This window comes from Hippocampus comes, unplaced genomic scaffold (genome assembly GCF_001891065.2).
Source record: "Hippocampus comes isolate QL1 unplaced genomic scaffold, H_comes_QL1_v1.1 scaffold2, whole genome shotgun sequence".
Classification (NCBI taxonomy): Eukaryota; Metazoa; Chordata; class Actinopteri; order Syngnathiformes; family Syngnathidae; genus Hippocampus; species Hippocampus comes.
In genome coordinates, this window is record NW_017805139.1 from 3,153,948 (window position 1) to 3,167,038 (window position 13,091).

General features: G+C 41.0%; 1 protein-coding gene across 10 annotated transcripts in view; it reads right to left on the minus strand.

Annotated features, from left to right (window-relative positions):
- The window catches only part of ppip5k1a (diphosphoinositol pentakisphosphate kinase 1a), a 53,024-nt gene that overhangs the window by 13,180 nt on the left and 26,753 nt on the right, over positions 1–13,091 (minus strand). For 3 of the 10 annotated variants that reach the window (XM_019867367.1, XM_019867363.1, XM_019867364.1), the window contains exons 17-27: positions 12,221–12,403; positions 11,990–12,131; positions 11,209–11,432; positions 10,572–10,699; positions 10,355–10,469; positions 10,168–10,275; positions 8,250–8,378; positions 8,033–8,173; positions 5,101–5,194; positions 3,953–4,078; positions 2,402–2,464 (exon numbers count right to left, since the gene is read on the minus strand). In XM_019867367.1, coding sequence (XP_019722926.1) covers positions 2,402–2,464; positions 3,953–4,078; positions 5,101–5,194; positions 8,033–8,173; positions 8,250–8,378; positions 10,168–10,275; positions 10,355–10,469; positions 10,572–10,699; positions 11,209–11,432; positions 11,990–12,131; positions 12,221–12,403 — 1,453 coding nt within the window. The remainder of the gene's footprint in view (positions 1–2,401; positions 2,465–3,952; positions 4,079–5,100; positions 5,195–8,032; positions 8,174–8,249; positions 8,379–10,167; positions 10,276–10,354; positions 10,470–10,571; positions 10,700–11,208; positions 11,433–11,989; positions 12,132–12,220; positions 12,404–13,091) is intronic. The other 7 variants (XM_019867368.1, XM_019867365.1, XM_019867369.1 and 4 more) reach the window with 5 other exon arrangements.

Here is a 13,091-nt window from a genome sequence, read left to right on the forward strand (position 1 = left end):
TGTTAGCAAGTAGCTAGAAAAGACTGTTAAACCCTGCTGATGTTTCTCAAAGGGATCATCTGGCAAAGATGACACATTTTTCCAATCAAAAATGATGCATTTTTTGATCGGGCACTTTCAGTTGCATCCATTTGTTTTGGAAAAATCAGTAAATACCAAACTAATCTCAAAACGCTTCCTTCTGGTCAGCTGTATAGCCACGCCCTCTTCCCATGTTTTGGTGGGAGTCAGCAAACGAATTGGGCATGTGTCCATTCAAAACCATGATACATGTCACATAACGGCAATCAATCGGCACCTAAATTATGTGGACATCTCTACTTCTGCCCAGTTCAACCTCTGAAAAGATCACAACAATTAACCTCTTCATGGCTCACTTACGAGAGAATGAGGATATGATCATCTTAAGAGCAGTTCCTCTCATGCCAGATTTGCTGTTTTGATAAGTCCGCAACATGCATGGCACTACATCGGGGCTATGGGGTGACATAGCTCCGTCAGAAATTTGTCTAGTTCCCGTTAAAATTCCCAAGCAGTTTATCTACTCATCCATCCATTTAGCCACTTTCGGATACGCTTATCCTCACAAGGGTCACGGGCCGTGCTGAAGCAAATCCCAGCTGTCTTCAGGCAGGAGGCGGGGTACACCCTGAACCGATTGCCAGCCAATCGCAGGGCACATAGAGATGAACAACCATGAAGGCCCACACTCACACCTAGGGACAATTTAGAGTGTTCCATTAACTTGTAATGCATGTTTTTCGAATGTGGGAGGAAACCCGGAGAAAACCCACGCAGGCACGGGGATAACATGCAAACTCCACACAGAAAGGCCGGAGCTGGAATCGAACCCTGCATCTCTGCCCTGTGAGGCCGATGCGCTAACCAGCTAACCACCAGGCCGCCCATCCATATATTCAAGTTTTAAAAGATCAACAAGTTCACAAGTAGCCATTCTGTTTCAATACAATTGTTCCTGTGTTTGTGCTGCAGCTGAAGCCTTGGCGTATGAATACCTTCGGGCGTGATGATGGGAGTGACATCGCTATGCTATTTTACTATCATGAGGAAATTTTTGTTGGTTTAAAAAAAAAAAAGTCCTTGGATCTTTTGAAACTGAATTTTGAGGAAAGTAAATTCATTGAAACCTTAAAAACTCTCCTTTAAGTATAACTTCAATGGACAATGAGAAACTAAAGTAAAATACAAATTAACTAAAATAATAGCAATTAATAACAGTAAATAAATACCATCTGTTCCTGCTGTGAGTGTGTTGGCCTCTTCGGGACAGTGTGGCGCCGTGCATGAATGGAGTACACACAATGAGATAAGAAGAAATTTGCGATTGGACTCAATATACTGTTACTGTTCTTTTCAGATTACAAATATTATGTTCTTTTAGTATTGCTACATTACCTGTGTCCATGTGTTTATACAGCATTAGCGTGGGAATATTAATTATTTGAAGTAATATCGCTTGCAAAATCGATACTACGCAAGCAACATGGTTACTTTTACAATATCCAGAATTTGCAAATGCACCTCACCGTTCTGTGCATTGTTATAAGGTTATAAGGATCGAGAGAAGCTAAAATCGAATTCACGATTCAATTTTGAACTGTCCAGTCCATCTCAAAAGTCACATTCAACTTCAATTCTCTGTAATGCCACCAGGAAAAACAGAATAGAAGGTCCGCTGTACATTTTAAACACTATCGATGCAGTGTGGATGGAATGCAAATGCGTTTGCTGTACATGCCTTTTCTAAGGAGGAAAGGGTGAGACAACAAGTTGAAAGCAATCAAAAAGATTTCAAACAAAACCAGTGACTTGAAGCGACGTCGTCAAAGTAATGCAGCGCAACTGAGTTTGAAAGCAACTCATGCTCAACTAGTTAAACAGAATGCACTTCCTCATATTACGGCAAACGATATTGCTAAATATATTGCTTAGCAGTTGACTGTCCATTGATTGTGTCCATAAAGTCAATCTACCAGCCAGGGAAATGTTGGATCTTTAGAAAAATAAAAATTGCAGCTGTACATTTTACACCATGGAATGTTTTTTCTGCAAATGGAATCTCCCTAATTCAAGAATATGGAATAAATACAGTATAAATCAAAACAAAAATGGAATCAATGTCCAAGTGTAAAATAAAAAAAATATATAAAATGTACTTTGTACAAATCTATGAACTAGTGGGAACCCTGGTTAGAAAGAGAATGTCATCGTTAGAAAAGTAAGAACAAAGATGAGTAGATCCTTAATCTGGGGAGAAAAAAACAAAACTAAAATGCTGCACGGCCATGTGGAAAAAGAAATAAGGTTAAAAAAAAAGTTTGAAGACATGCAAGACAGAAGAAAGGTGAGGTGATAATATACTTGAAAGAAGCAGACGTACCATTAGTCGGATGCTTTGCAAACGACACAGAAAATCGTTTTACTGCCGGCATAGACAACAATTCTGAGGAAACAAAAATTCACTAATGTTACTAGGATCCACAGTAAGTTGTTGATCATATATTATCATACTCTGTTCGATAGTAAAAATAAGAATATGGAAAAAATTGAGTTTTGTAATTTAGGTCTATTTTCCTTCTTTCATGTTTACACCCTTCTTCATTCCGAACTTGAACAGCTCTCAGTTGAATGTAATGGGCAATAAAAAATAGTAAGTTGCCTTGGTGGCCCTTTCTCTACATTTACTGTATCTAGTATGAGGTAAAAATGAATAAATAAAATTATGAAACCAACACTAGACTGGATCGAGAGCAAAATGTGTAATGTTCAAAATGAGACGCAACAAGATGGATGACAAAGACGAACAAGTGCTATGAGGATGGCAGCAGTGAAGAAAAGAACGCTTCGATGACACAACACCGACACCGACTGAATAACATGACAGACTTCAATATCAGCGACGCAACCGTGGAAGGCAAACGCCTCATCAAGCCCCTAGTTTTCATCGTCTATACATTATGGCGTTGTACTGATTCAAAAGGAAATGGCAAGTATTTTTTCACCTCAGGCCAAGATACACAACGTCAACTTATCAAGATGCCAACACAGGTAAATGATTTCTCTCTCCCTATGGAAGACCAAGATTTGTTGTTGTTATTGGAAGAAGTTTTGATTGCACTTAGCTGAATATGGATTGATCCTCAAGTGAAGTGCCAGTATTAACTGAACACTGAAGAGACAACAGAAAGTCAGCGCAGCCAGGATTCATGGAGAGAAATAAAAACGGCAGACTATGATTTGGAGGGGAAGATCCAGGTAATGAACAAATGAGGGGAAAAAAAAAGTTCCCCACCATACATGCAGGCCCAACAAGTCGCACCGGATTCTGTTGATGAAAATACAAAAACTACTGATAGATCACAGATGCACAACACACTAATAGCATTACAGTACTACAACGAACAATTTACTCAATTTAACCCGTGAAATAGGATTTTCGACAATGAAACTGGAAAAGCAGTGCTTGCAGTTAACGCACTCCAATCTGAAGTGCGATTATGATTTTAGACTACATCTGATTCCACGAATCCTTCGGAGTTTTGAACAGGGCCTCAAGTAGCATGTATATGAACTGCAGAAATGAAACATGCTCATCAAAGTGGCGTGGAGAAAGAATGATGGGGAGAACACAGTTGTGTGACTAAAATGGATATGTAGTGACTAAAACAGGACTGTAAACATTTAATTATTGACGTATGGCCGTGTATAATAATCATTCTTTTACTTGACATGTACGATATGTCCTTCGAGCTGGAGTTTCAAGATTCTAAGAACTGTAAACTTTTTAAATGTAATTCTTGGCGTATACCTGTATACATTGTACATTTACATGCCCGCATTCTCCACAGGGCCTCATTCTGTACTTAATAGTCAAGTCAAAAGTTAAAAATTTCATTTGGTTTTTCTGCAGTGCTGTGTCTCAAACACATACCGTCTTTGTAGGATAGACTGCTGGTGGAGAATTTTTTGCGATGTGCGCGTGCGTAGTCCTGCAGGTTAGGGGCACTAGAGGACCCACCTAGGACAGTGGTGCTGAACAGTCCGGCACATTGAGAGCCTGCGAGGGGGGCGGGCGGTTAGTCACCACTACACATAACATGCTGTTACTTAAATTACTATCCAAAGAGCGACAGAAAGAGAGAAAAGACAACAAAAAAAAAAGCTACAGAAAAAGATAACCATGCAGACAGAAGCGGAGGGACCCATGCAACCTGAATGAATGTCTCTCCCATCTCTGTCATTCTTGCACAAGGCTGAAACAACCACCATTGAATGTTCTCCTAAGAACTCACTGTCTTCAAAATTCAGAATGTAGGTACCTTCCAGTTACGGGTTCTTTCTGCATGATTGCTGAAAATGAGTGCATATCTGAGGAGTCACAGAGAATGGCTCACTGATACCAAAATTGTTTGTCCGGCAGTTTGTCTGGCATCACCCACCAGCTCACTGCCAACCGAAAAGTTACATTTGAGTGCAAATTAGGATTTCGGTTTTGAAAGTCCGGAAAAATACAGCGTCATTCCAGTAGAAGTAAGTTGGAAATCTCGAAGACAGCATCGCAAACTTGGAGGAGTTGAGTGGAGCTTGAAAAGAAAATCGATACATACTTGGCTATTCTTTACAGAGACGGCAGTCTCCCCCCCCCCCAAAAAACCCAGCCATGAACAATTTTGGTGTTAGACCCGCTGTGATATGTTTAGAAATCTTGGAAGTCTGTAAATTGCGGTTAAAATTTGATCATCATTTTAGTCTGGCTCAGTTTGATTGGGAAGCAGGGAACGGCACACCCATTTTATTTTCTCTGACAGGAGGCTCACAACTTCAGTAGATGTAGCGTGACTTAAGAAAGTGGAATAATTGTAGCCTAAACTAAATGTTGATTCAGAACTATGCTTTTGGTCTGTGATTCCCAAGCAAAGATTTCCAAATGCGTGACAGCCACTCAAAAAATAAATAAATAAATGAATACATAAAAACTGATCAGATTAGCGGTGATTTGTCTCCTGCAACAATATGGATGTTTCATCATCATGAAACATTATCTAAATGCATGCATCTGAATAGTAGCGTGATACTTACCTAACCCACTTTGTTTAATGTCAGGCGACTGACGAGAGCAAAACGAGAAGAGGCGATAGCTCCCAACTTTGGAGGATGAAGTCTCTGACAGCACCTGGAAAGAAATTAATTTTCATCTTTAGGAAATTCAATGCAACACTGCAGTCACCAATAATATCTTCAAATTTGAGCAGAGAATGCCAAAAATGTTATATCCCGACATCAACACACAGCATATCCTTAAAATGACCTGAAATAAAGGGCATACAACTGAATGAATATAATATGAATAAAAAACGCCAAACAAATACCATTCAAACAATCTCGGGTAGCACAACCACGTTTTGAGGAATGCAGCAAAGTGCAAAGAATTAAAATGAATATAACAGAATGCTTCAAGTAACATTCATGTATGCCTACCATTTATCCAGTCAAGTCAGAACAAAGTTTCAACTAGCAATAATCGCGCCTCGAATAAACCTCATAGGCCTTCTTGTGTGGCGTTTGCATGTTCTCCCCGGGCCTACGTGGGTTTTCTCCAGGTACTCCAGTCTCCTCCCACATTCCATAAATATGCATAGCAGGCTGTTTGAACACTCTGAATTGTCCCTCGGTGTGAGTGTGAGCACGGACGGTTGTCCGTCTGTATGTGCCCTGCAATTGGCAGGAAAGCGGTTCAGGGTGTCTCCCGCCTATTGCCCAAAGACAGCTGGGATAGGCTCCAGCACCCCCCGCGAACCTTGTGAGGATAAGTGGATTAGAAAATGGATGGATGGATGGATGAATTGATGGATGAATGGATGGATGGACACCTCCAGCTGAGCAGCAGTTTAGACATACTCATGGAACAAATGTCCAAAACCAGTCATCGGTCACTTATTGTATTGTATTTGAAAATGCACAACAATCCCTCCAAGTTAAGTAAATAGGTAAATAGATAGTGATAGCGGACCAGTAAATGGATGGATGGATGGAAGTTATAACAAAGCGGAGGAAAAGAAATTACGGGTTTCCCTCAGCAGCTGCAAATCAAATCTAACAATCTGAACGATAGGGGATTAGATCAATGGACAAAAATAAAATGATTTCCGGTCAAAATTACAAACATTCAAACAATAAACATGCCAAAAAAAACGGATTAAAATTGTACATTTCAGAACATTTAAAATAATAAATCAAAACTTTCTCCTTAGTTTTCGTGCCCATTTGTCATTTCTGATGGATGCTTGGCATCTTTTCTTTTCAACATGTTTATTCAGGTTTGGAAGTGAGGTTCGGTGTTGACTGTTGCCATGTACAGGACAATTGATTTTTCTCAGAGTCAACACACACCGAACCGAAAACCGAAAAATTTTTACATTGTATTTTCTTATTGTCTGTACAGTGTCCTTGGGTGGCATGAAAGGCGCTTTTAAATAAAATATATTATTATTATTATTATTATTATTATAATAATATATAGATCCAAATAACGCATGCACGCACGCACACCAAGACAAGACCTTTGGCACCATCTTGTAGTGTTTTAGATACTACACATGGCTTTGCCACCATCTTGTGGCATCAGAGAGAATTTTAGAAACCCCAAACCGGTGAACAATTGAGTTTTTCAGCAAATACCAGAGAACACTAGTATGATTACTATGAATAAACAACGAACCTCCATAGATCCGGTTTTATGATTACGTATAAGTGGTGATCTCCTCTGTATGGTGATTGGCTCAGACAGTGGTACAGCTCTGTCCGTCTCATCGCGTGAGAGGTCCTCCAAGCTTCCTGGGTCTGTTTGTTTTTGTCCATTCTGAATGAGAAGCAAAAAGTGAGCACCTGCAAATGACCACATCTGCTATCGTTAGGAGGGTTGACTGTGCTGGTACCTGTCGTGCTACCTCTGCAGAGGCTGGTCTAAAGCCAAAGCCGGTGGGTGCATTCTCTTCTTCCTCAACACCTTTTACTCCTGGGCTAAAGTGAAGCTCAACATGGAAGCGTTCCTCTGAAGAGAGATCCTTTAAAGAAGAATAATGTATACAAGTCATACACACAGTTACATTTTTGGTAACTTTTTTAAAGGTGCAGTAAAAAATGTGAGTTTTATAAATTTCATATGCGGTTGCAAGGAAAAGCACGTGAACCCTAGGGAATTGGATTTCTTCTTTAATTGTCCTTGTTGAGATTATTGCTGCCAAAGGAGGCTCAACAACTTTAAAACAAAAGGTTCACATACTATTTCCACCCTGTACTGTTACATATACATACGGTTTAAAACATGGAAGCATAATAGTCTGCGTAATATTCCATTTTTCATTCAACTTCAAATTCACTGCATTAAAGCTGCAACAGCTAAAATGTCCATATTTTGGCTGCAGGTTTCCACGTTATAACATCGTATATTTTCACAGTTGGACTTGTTTTTTCCCCAAAACCCGAAAAATTCATTTTCTTCTTTCCAAAAAGGTAAACACTCATGAATATTCATGACACGTTTTCAGTCCATGTGGGGTTTCAACCTGGCGGGTGGGTTAACCCTCTGCGGTGACCACTCGCTCCGGGCCCGGCACGGCGGCCCCCAGCTGGGCGCACTTCCTACGCCGCGACTGGCTCCGCAACGGCCTGAAAAGCCTTGGGGCGACGGTGAAGCGGGTAGATTCAGGAACTTTGGTCTCCGCCGGACCTCCACACTCTACAGTGCTCCCCAAAGGCGCTTTTAAATAAAATATATTATTATTATTATTATTATTATTATAATAATATATAGATCCAAATAACGCATGCACGCACGCACACCAAGACAAGACCTTTGGCACCATCTTGTAGTGTTTTAGATACTACACATGGCTTTGCCACCATCTTGTGGCATCAGAGAGAATTTTAGAAACCCCAAACCGGTGAACAATTGAGTTTTTCAGCAAATACCAGAGAACACTAGTATGATTACTATGAATAAACAACGAACCTCCATAGATCCGGTTTTATGATTACGTATAAGTGGTGATCTCCTCTGTATGGTGATTGGCTCAGACAGTGGTACAGCTCTGTCCGTCTCATCGCGTGAGAGGTCCTCCAAGCTTCCTGGGTCTGTTTGTTTTTGTCCATTCTGAATGAGAAGCAAAAAGTGAGCACCTGCAAATGACCACATCTGCTATCGTTAGGAGGGTTGACTGTGCTGGTACCTGTCGTGCTACCTCTGCAGAGGCTGGTCTAAAGCCAAAGCCGGTGGGTGCATTCTCTTCTTCCTCAACACCTTTTACTCCTGGGCTAAAGTGAAGCTCAACATGGAAGCGTTCCTCTGAAGAGAGATCCTTTAAAGAAGAATAATGTATACAAGTCATACACACAGTTACATTTTTGGTAACTTTTTTAAAGGTGCAGTAAAAAATGTGAGTTTTATAAATTTCATATGCGGTTGCAAGGAAAAGCACGTGAACCCTAGGGAATTGGATTTCTTCTTTAATTGTCCTTGTTGAGATTATTGCTGCCAAAGGAGGCTCAACAACTTTAAAACAAAAGGTTCACATACTATTTCCACCCTGTACTGTTACATATACATACGGTTTAAAACATGGAAGCATAATAGTCTGCGTAATATTCCATTTTTCATTCAACTTCAAATTCACTGCATTAAAGCTGCAACAGCTAAAATGTCCATATTTTGGCTGCAGGTTTCCACGTTATAACATCGTATATTTTCACAGTTGGACTTGTTTTTTCCCCAAAACCCGAAAAATTCATTTTCTTCTTTCCAAAAAGGTAAACACTCATGAATATTCATGACACGTTTTCAGTCCATGTGGGGTTTCAACCTGGCGGGTGGGTTAACCCTCTGCGGTGACCACTCGCTCCGGGCCCGGCACGGCGGCCCCCAGCTGGGCGCACTTCCTACGCCGCGACTGGCTCCGCAACGGCCTGAAAAGCCTTGGGGCGACGGTGAAGCGGGTAGATTCAGGAACTTTGGTCTCCGCCGGACCTCCACACTCTACAGTGCTCCCCTGGCCAGACCTCGATGCTTCCCACAGGGCTGCTGCACAGTGCTCACTGCACCTTCCACTCGGACGGGGCAGTGTGCTCCCAGCACGGCAGCCCACTGGCAAGGACTGCCCTCTGCCGGCCACGTCCTGCCACTCGGGCAGGAACTCCCACTTCCCTGTCCTCATCGAACCAATGATTATCACTGTGGGTGCTGGAGGCGATGTCACATAATGTGGAAACAAGAAAAATGTGTTTCCAGTACACTTTTGTGATCTACTTCTATATCGACACGTCTCAAAAAACCATCTTATGAGAGCATGAAAACATTTTTGCTCACATTTATGTATTATTTTTCAAAATTTCAGTTTCCATGACCAGGTTACTATTGTGCAATTTAGACTTTGCTCATTTCTGAGGGCAATGCAACCCCATCTAGTGGCGTTTTGGACTTGCTAAGTTTGAAACACACCTAATGATAAATCATGAAGGAAGTTTAAATCATCATTCTGCAACTATCTCCAATTTTTCAGCCTCCATCGAAGTAAGACAAAATGTTGGTAGTAATGACACTGAAAATATTAGCTGGTTGCTTCAATGGTCAGGTACCCCATAATGGCAGGGTCGACAGCAATTTCAAGGACATGTGAAAAATGTTCAATTTGATTAAGAACATAAAATATACATGACTCAATGACACGTTTGATCAAAGAACTTGTGGACAATAAAATCATGTTAAAATGATTGCGATTTAGCACCATTTAACCACGTATTACCAGTAATTCGCAGAGCAGTGTGTGGGACATGCCAAAATCACATACTCGCACATTTAATGGAGATGCACCAATTGAAGGAAACATATTTTAGGAGACTTGTGAATTGTCGCTGTATGAGTGCAAAGTTTTAACCACATGAGAGTGATTCTCGTGAGGACAATGTAGGCAATTGACAAGTTGTGACTTGACGGTCAGATCACACACTATGACCAATTAATGCAGAAATCCCGGTAATTCCAAAGTGTTGACAAACTTTTCCTTGCAACTATATATTCTCGTCTTGATTTACATTTATGCTGCTGTTGATCATGGAAGATAACAATGAATAATAATGAGCACAAAATATCACCTTATTGTTGTCCTCATAAAGCATAATGACAATCTGAGTCATGTAGTTGAGTTCAGAAACAGCACTAAGATAATCCATGGCACGATTCCACTGCTGGTCTTTCTCTTCCTGTTATACAAAAAGACAAACTGTTTAAGTGTAACCTGCCAGGACATATATTTGACTATCAAAGAGATTCACATCTTACATCAAGTAAACCACCGTAGCGGAAAATACTCAGCAGAGAGTGGACGTGACTTTCACTGGTGAAATATAGACGTGTCCTCACATGTCGTCCAGGCGACATCACTCCGCGTGAATATCTGCAAACAAGATCTGCCACTTAATCAAAAACATTCACAGCTGTCATTTGAAGCTTTGTGCCCATCAGTTTACATATCAAAGATAGTCTGGCCCACACTCACAGAGGGTGCAGCTTGTTGACAGACTCATCCTCGTGAGTCCTCTGAAGGTCAAGCTGGATCTTTCTAACCAGTGGAAGGCAATAGGCATAAGCAATGTCCAGCTTCTCAGCTTTATTTATGCCATATTCCTACAGCAACAAATCAGAATGGAAAAAGACAAGAGCTTTTGAAGTACAAGTAATGCAACGGTAACTCAAAATACGAATGTGAAAATTGCTGCAGTACCATGACCAAAATTCAAGCGCAATTAAAAAAACTCCAAGGCTATTTTTGTAGTTTGACCTATTGCCCGACATGTCTTGGGCTATGTATTCTCCTGTGGTGAGCTGACATGTGCTGAAAAGGATCAACTGAGTGTCAGTTTAGTTTTTTTACTTTGACTTGATCTGGCATTTATTCTGAATGTCAAGAGACAAACCTTATCCACCAGAGGTAAAGGATTGATTTACACGATTCTGTTTCTAATTTTAAAACAACACATTTACTTCAATGAGAAATTCGTTTGGAAGGATCAAAAAACCAATACAATCAAACAAAGAAATATTTTCTTTAATTTCCCATTGCTTCAACAAAACCAATGAACTACTTTTTCTGTGACACAATTAGTAGTAGTATCGGATTCCTTCTTGTGATTTACCTGTGGGATCACGATGTCAGCCAAAGCACGAGAAAGTCTGAACAACTCCAGTGTGTCCTCCAAACCCAGAGTAGCGTTATGAATGACATCATATTTTACACAGTCATAAATGTCAGGTATTTTACTGATGTCATAGCGACCGTTCTTCATGCGGAAGTCTCTCTCAAGTTTGGACCAGCGCTGCAACATCAGCTCCAGTGTTTCACTGTGATAAAGTTGCAGGTCTGAGGACAGAAAGCACAGAACATGGTTACAGGGTAGGCACGAATGCACACAATTTAAAGATATACAGTATATGACTTGTCAAGTCATGTAGTTCAAGTCAAAGTCAGGTCATACGTAACTCAAGTCTGACTCAGTCCCCCATCTTTGCACTTGAGGGTGACACAGAGTGGATTTTTACTCCCGTCCGACTCCTGGTGAAAACAAACTCTCATTCCCGTCTTGCTCCCGTTCAGAATGACTCACTCCCGTACCGCTCTCATTTTGGAGGTCAGCTAAAATAAATGGTTGCACATCTGTCCAACATTTTCCCCGCTGCTGGATAGTCTTGCTCCTGTCTAGTCCCATGAACTTTTTATCCTGTACTGTCCCAATCCCATGATTAAAGGTAAAGCTGACTCCTATTCCATGGGCATCCTGGGGGGGGTTCCCAAAAAAGCCTCTACTCTGCAACCCACACATCCTCTGACCCAATCTGCTAAAATGTTTTTTTTTTTCCTTTTGAAGATGAGAAGGCGCAAGACGAGTTTATGAATGAATCAATAATTGAATGACTCACCAGCTGACTTGGGATCTTCCATTCTTTTGCGGATCTGTGCAGTGAGGCTCTGAATGAGAGTGTAAACCTGGTCACATGTGGCCACTGGGTTCTGGACTATTTTCATCGAATTCACCAATGATGCACTACACGTTGGGGCCAGCTGTCATATAGAAGACACGCATCATTATTACATCTGTTTGGGAGGGTTCACCACACCAGACTTGTTCATAATCATGGTCGGCAACTCACTCTGTCATAATCTTCTTCAATGAAGTCCCGGTCCTTTTGCAGAATCTCATGGAGTCTGGCTTTGACTCTGTGCTGACAGCCACTTAGCGAGTCACTGTCACTATCCAGCAGCCCATTCATGTTAGCACTCTTCACCATCTGCACTAGAATGGGAGTCAGTTCACCTTCCAAGGCCAGCAACCCCTGCTCACATACACAAGAAAATAGTTTTACAGATTATGGACTTTGGAAAATAATGAGTTGTATAAATGCTACGGCTGGGCGATTATTCAATATAAACATGTATCACGATAGACAGGGGATCAATATCAATAGAAAAGATGTTTTGACAGAATGTTTGAAGAAAAAAAAAAACATGAAGGAACCCCTGATCTCACATTGCAAGCCATTCTGCGGGGTGCAGGCAAAGGCAACAGTATGACGCTAGATTTGAGATACCATTCCAAGCAAGCAAGACCCAATTTGGAGAATAAGAGTGTGTTTTGAGAGCAAAACGAATTGTTTTTTGAAGCTTGTCCACTGAGTACCCGTCTGCTAACCCCAAAAGGAGATGATTGCAAACTAGAGAAGAAGACAGGCGCGCATACACGCATTTCGCCCGTTTGGCGTACGTGCATTAAATTAAAGCGTGGGTGTACTTTGTTAACTTTGACAACAGTTGCGCCAGTGCAACATTTGCAATTACATTATACTGTGCAAAATAACATGGATAAACAATACTGGATAGATAAGATGGTGTAGAGGTAATGAAGTTCCCATCTATGACGTGCTTGCTCCACGGTAAACCGGGTCCGAGCCTTAGTCTTAACATCGGACTGACTCCACAATCAGGTAAGTAAAACCATAAAACAGGTCGTATTCCAACAATGAA